At 44.4% G+C, this 5,766-nt stretch overlaps 1 protein-coding gene across 1 annotated transcript; it reads right to left on the bottom strand.

Annotated features, from left to right (window-relative positions):
- Positions 1–2,437: 2,437 nt before the first annotated feature.
- LOC109770866 (uncharacterized) lies at positions 2,438–3,804 on the bottom strand. Its single transcript, XM_020329578.3, has 3 exons — positions 3,724–3,804; positions 3,471–3,617; positions 2,438–3,109 (listed from the first exon to the last, which is right to left on the bottom strand). Exons 1-3 carry the CDS (start codon positions 3,802–3,804, stop codon positions 2,438–2,440), a joined length of 900 nt encoding a protein of 299 aa, XP_020185167.3.
- Between the last annotated feature and the right edge of the window lie 1,962 nt (positions 3,805–5,766).

Below are 5,766 nucleotides of genomic sequence, written 5' to 3'. Positions count from 1 at the left end.
TTTTTATGTTGCAGCTTATGAACCAATGATCTTTCCTGTGCCTGGTGAGCATGATTGGACAAGGACCCCTGGTCCAGACATAGAACCACCTGCATTCAAAATCAAGAGAGGAAGAAAGAAAGAGAAGAGGATCAAGGGCAAATTTGAAGTACCAAAGCCAAAAGACACTTCAAGAATGGGGACCATAACATGTGGCAATTGTGGTCTCCAAGGGCATAGGTACACAAACTGTCTTAAACAGTTGAAGCCTGAGCTAGCTTTGAGGAAGAATAAGCATGTGGTAATAATTTTTCACCTTGAAATATACAAATCTTTCCTTTATTTCTTGTACATTTCTTTCTAGCATTATTAACTGTTTTCCTTTTCTTTGTAAGGCTACTCCAAGTAACTCACAGCCAAGAGCTGCTGGTCCTTCTACTACAACAACAACAAGACAGCCAAGAGCTGCTGCCAGAGGAGCTGCCAGAGGAAGAGGAGCTGCTACTTCTACTACACCACCACCATTTGGAAGAGGAAGAGGAGCTGCTACTTCTACTACACCACCACCATCTGGAAGAGGAAGAGGAGCTGCTACTTCTACTACACCACCACCATCTGGAAGAGGAGCTGGCAGAGGAAGAGGAGCTGGAAGAGGTGCTCCAAGGCCATTCAGTGCCCCCAGGCAATATGCTGACATTCCTACTGATGGTACACACACTGGATGGATGTCCTACTTCACTGCTAGCAGAGGAAGAGGAGCCATGTAATTTGAAATGATGTGGTGTTATTTTGGTTGAACTTGATGCTGATGTTGATGTGTTGTTGCCACTTGATGCATAATTTGGCACAATCCAGTACTGGTTATTGTAATGTTGAACTTGAGGTGGAGTACTATAGTTGGGGCACCATATTTTGGTGTTGAATATGTTGCTACTAGATATGTATGTGTTGAACTTGAGGTGGTTATCTGAATGTTGAACTTGAGGTGGTTATTGTAATGTTGAACTTGAGGTGGAGTACCAGTATTTGCAAAGCAGTAACACATTTTCAGTTACTTGTTTCAAATCAGTACCAATACTGCTGCTAGTTGTTGCATGTCAGTACCAATATTGGGGCATCACATAACATGCAGTACCACATTTGGGGATTCTGACATGTGGGACAGATACCTCTCCTACTATTAAAGTGACAGCACAAGATCTCAGATTTGGGAACGAAACTAGGGTTCGTCCACGCAGTGTCCATTTGGAGCGCAACAAAGGATATGAAGGAGAAATCTCAGCGTGGAGGCGCTGACTGGGGCCGGCGGTGGAGAGAGAGATGTCGTGGTCGTCCAGTGCCGGGTCCGCTCCCGGATTTCGTCGAGCTGCAGGAAGGAGGGGGGAGGAGTCGCGCTCGCCGGTGCGCTACCGCGAGCTCCCAACGGCATACGAGCCTCCAGTGATGTGCCACTGCTCACCTCCGAGGAAGGCGCCAAGATGGATCTCCTGGAGCAGGCAGAACCCTGGTAGGAGGTACTATAGCTGCGTGGATGCTATGGTGAGTGTTGTTTTTTTGCCTAATTTCCTTCCTTTTTCTTCTGTGCAATAGTATGTGAAATGATATATTTTTGGAAATTTGTTTGTGCATCTTCATAGCACGGTGGCTGTGGATTTGTGCAATGGCATGATGATCCATTGCCCACATTCTGGAGTGAGCTCATTGGGGATCTACATGATGAAGTATGGAGGCTTAAAGGTGCAACTGTTGCTAGATCTGAAGATCAATTTCCAATGCTGACTCCAAGTGAAGATGATGGCACAAGGGAGGCCATGTTTCTGTCTCTGCAAACTCAACTCAGAGAGAAGAATGCAGAGATTGTAGGGATTAGGGCCAAATTTCACAATGTGTTGTTTCTTTTCACTATATTTGTGCTTGGCTTAGTTGCAGGCAAGATATTAAGTTAGTTAGTTGGTTTAGTTGCAGCCAATCTAAATGCAATGTACTGTCTGGTTTAGTTGCTCTAGTTTAAGCCAAGTTGTAATGGATCAAGTGGTAATGGATCAGTGAAGTTATCTTCTGATGCAATGAGATTTAGTCAGTCTTGTTCCTCTTTTATTTTGTATGACATGAGTGGTTTGCTGCAACATTGTCATAATGTATCATCATCAACATATCCTTCTACATAATCAGCATATCCATACATAATAAGAAACTGATCACATTAGTTTCTGGAGTTCAACTCATTATAGCCATACATAACCATTGTTCACAATACATAGAGGAGTTCAACTTCAAATGCATAGTTCATCCTTTTCTCACAAAAGGATGAATAGCATAACTACGACATACATACACAGCCATAGTTCACCATTAGTACAAGTATACAGTACACAACCTTAGTTCCTAGATGCTAGGTCATTACACAACCATCATTCCCAAAAGGTCAGCAATGCCACTAATCTCATTTTCATCTTCTTCACTTCTCCAAGATGGCCTGAATCCCCCTGAACTTCTCCTTCAACTTTTCATTCTGAAACTCTAACTGCCACTTCTCTTCAATATGCTTTTCATTTCCCTTAAGCAGATCAGCAACCTGAAGCTTCAACTCTAGCTTCTCTTGGGTGAGATTCTCCTGACACTTTGTTAGCTCTGCATTCTTCAGCTCCAAATTCATACTAGCTTCATTAAGCACTTGCTTCTCTTTCATTTTGTTCAACTTCAAGTTCTGAATGACTGTTGCTTGAGCTCTTGTCAGGTTGAGCAGCAGCTCATACTTCAGAGTAAGTTTCTGGGTCTCTTCATCTTTCTTTGCCATCTCACTTGCCATCTGTGCCTTCATATCATCAATCAGTTCTTTTCTTACCTCCTGCTGATATGTAATGGCAGACTGCAGATGTCTGAAATCCACCACCTTATCTTCCTGGAAGTTCATCAGCTCATGCATATCTTGGACTAGCTTGTCATAGTTGGCATCCAGCTTGTTCTTCTCTTCTGTCAGATGGTGGATAGTGAAAGAACTTTCAAGATTGTCATTCACCCTAGCAGTTTTGGCATCTTCAACCATTGCCCATAGCTTCAACAATGCATTCTGCATTGTTGGGGGCCACTGGTGATCAACCCATTCAACAAAGCCACGATTGCTACCTGCCTGCAAAAACAACAACAACACCAACACAATTCATACAACAAGTAATTACACAAGATAACTGCAGTTGCCAAAAATAATATCTAAATTTAGCATCAGACCACTACATTTAACAAGAGGAGCAGCCACTTGAGTAGCTGACTGACTAGGTTAGTTATCATTTTAAGCTACTCTAGTACCACTATTAACCAAAATTACTATGCCATTGTACTCCAGCAAAATATACTCATGCTTGACCTAAATAACCTACTCTAATGCCACTATGAACCAAAATGTTGACAGCAAGGAGAGTACTCCAGCAAACAGAGTTCAATATGGCACTGACAAAGTAAGAAAAAAAAATCACTATGCCTACAATCCATACCGGCTGTGCACATGCTAAAAACCGCCTGCCTGTGTCTGTTCCTTCAAAGGCAACGAGCCTCTCAGATGCCATGCCGTGCTTCTCACATGGAGACATCACATCCAGCTCAAGCCCCTTGTAATCTGGATCTTTAAGGCTGAAAGGGACCTGCAGAAGCTCGCATAAAGACAATGGGCAAATCAAAACCTACCAAAACCAACCAAATCAAGAGATCCCAAATCTGTAACCCTAACCCTAAACTCACTGTACTGACCTCGTTGAGACCGTCTGTGGAGGAAGAATGCATGTACGGGAGGCTAGACTGGTCGTCGCTGCTTTCGTCCTCCAAAACCATGGCGTCGGCGGGGCGGTGCGGCGGCCGGCAGTCGGGACGCAGGCGGCGGCGACGGAGGAAACGAGTGAGGAGAGGAGGAGGGGAGGGGAATGGTGCGGCGGGGGCGAGCTGGTGCGACCGGACCGGGTTGGAGAGCAGCAGCGCACCGGCTCGTCCTAGTCAGCGCGCGGGCACGCGCCGATTGGCCAGCGTGGCACCTGACGGGTGGGCCCGAGCTGTCGGATCGAGCGTCAATACGTATAAATACGCGTTTTAGCCTTATTTGAAAAAACCTGGAGCAATCATGATACTGACATGCAAAAATTAGCAATCATGGTACCAATCTGCATGTGATGCCTCAATTGTGGTACTTATGTGCAATTAACTCAGTAGGCCATGAAATATGGAAAATGCCGGTCAGATCCGGTCTCCGTTCGGCGCCGGTTGTTGGCACGGCTCGTGCGTGCGTGTATCCATTTCGTCGTGTTGGCCGATCTTTAGGTTTATCCTCGGATCCAGTTCTGCTCCTGATGTGGTGGGACTGCAGATCACCAGTGTAATTGGACACAGTGGAACCGGTGTGTGGAGGGAAATCCTCGCCGTGTTTGATCCGCATTTGTTTTATAAGGCCTTGTTTGGTTAATCCTCCTCCCAAGGAGATTGAAGAGGATTGAAGGGAATTTAATCCACCTCAATCCCTGACATCCCATTAAATCCATCTCAAACCGAACAAAGCCTAAAGAGGGTGATGGTATCCCAGTGTTACGACGACGGACGTGCTGTATGTGGCTGTGGATTAGTTTTACTTAGCTGGAGGGACGACGTTTTTGTTGACAAGAAAACTGTCGGTGATATATCGACCTACTTTTGCTGCTGGTTCGGACCTGATTGATTGTCTGAACGTGCCACCCAAGTCCAAGCAACAGGGACAGTGGCACCACGCATTCTGCTATCCACGCACTGTCCCCTTTTGGAAATTTAGGCCTCCAGTTCGGCACAAGTTTGTTACACTACGACAAAGACCTGTCATGGCGGCCCAGGCGGTGGTAGATGCTCCACAACGGTCAAATATGAGCCTCAAAAAAAGAAAAAACGGGTCAAAAATGGGCCAGACAAGAACAGCAAGGTTTATTTATCTAGCGGTTGGTTCAGAGCAGTGAGCACCAAGGCAGCAGTTCGTTAAACAACCAACAGCTAGCAAGAACCCCATTGCACGTGGGTGGCTTGGTGTTCGCGGCAGAGCATGGGCCCGTACGCTGCCCGGCGCCCGGCGGGTTTCATTACGGCTACCGACGGTGTTCCGCACTGATCTACGCTGCGGCGCACGCTACTACACTGGCGTACTTTGTGGTTCATGATCCCGAATTATTAGGGCTTATCTTATCCTCGGGGGCCCTATCCTCTGTTTGGGCCGGCCCATTTCGTGTTTTCTCGTTTCTCTTTACCGTTGTTTCTATCCTTTTCTTTTATGAATTTGTCTTTTTTTTTATATTTATAATTTTCCTTCTCTTTTTTACTTTTTTCTTTGTTCAATATTTTCCTTCTATTTTTTCGAACATGTTTTAAACTCGTGAACATTTTTCGAATTCGTGAACCTTTTTTTTACTTCATGAACTTTTTAAAATTTTGAAAAAATCAGAACTTTTTACAAATCCATTAATTTTTTGAAAACTCTTTAACATTTTTAAAAATTTGGGAACTAATTTTGGAATTCCCGATCATTTTATTAAATGCACGTGATGGCTCAAGAAGTTTTCAATTTTTATAGAGATTTTTGACTTGGTTTCCACTGTGTTTTCGTTATTTCTCGGTTATTTCTAGCAACAATACTTTAAGAGAGAAGATTTTCAATGTTTTATAGAAAAATACATTTCTGGAAGGAAATCAATCAAGATTACACCTCCTCAAGCGAATTGAGGTCATTTCCATGTAGGAGGAATTTGCACCAACGTCAACAGAACGCAAGACGGCCGCAACACTCGT

This window comes from Aegilops tauschii, chromosome 1, assembly GCF_002575655.3.
Source record: "Aegilops tauschii subsp. strangulata cultivar AL8/78 chromosome 1, Aet v6.0, whole genome shotgun sequence".
NCBI classification, from domain to species: Eukaryota; Viridiplantae; Streptophyta; class Magnoliopsida; order Poales; family Poaceae; genus Aegilops; species Aegilops tauschii.
Note: the sequence above shows the minus strand (reverse complement) of the source record. Positions and strands in the feature narration are given on the sequence as shown.

What these genes read in the sequence shown, in the direction of transcription:
- LOC109770866 (XM_020329578.3), bottom strand. Translation starts at nt 3,804, where the DNA reads ATGGTTTTGGAGGACGAAAGCAGCGACGACCAGTCTAGCCTCCCGTAC. An exon ending in CCACAGACGGTCTCAACGAG is followed by an intron (nt 3,618 to 3,723) that starts GTCAGTACAGTG and finishes GAGCTTCTGCAG; the next exon opens with GTCCCTTTCAGCCTTAAAGA. An exon ending in TTTTAGCATGTGCACAGCCG is followed by an intron (nt 3,110 to 3,470) that starts GTATGGATTGTA and finishes TTGTTTTTGCAG; the next exon opens with GCAGGTAGCAATCGTGGCTT.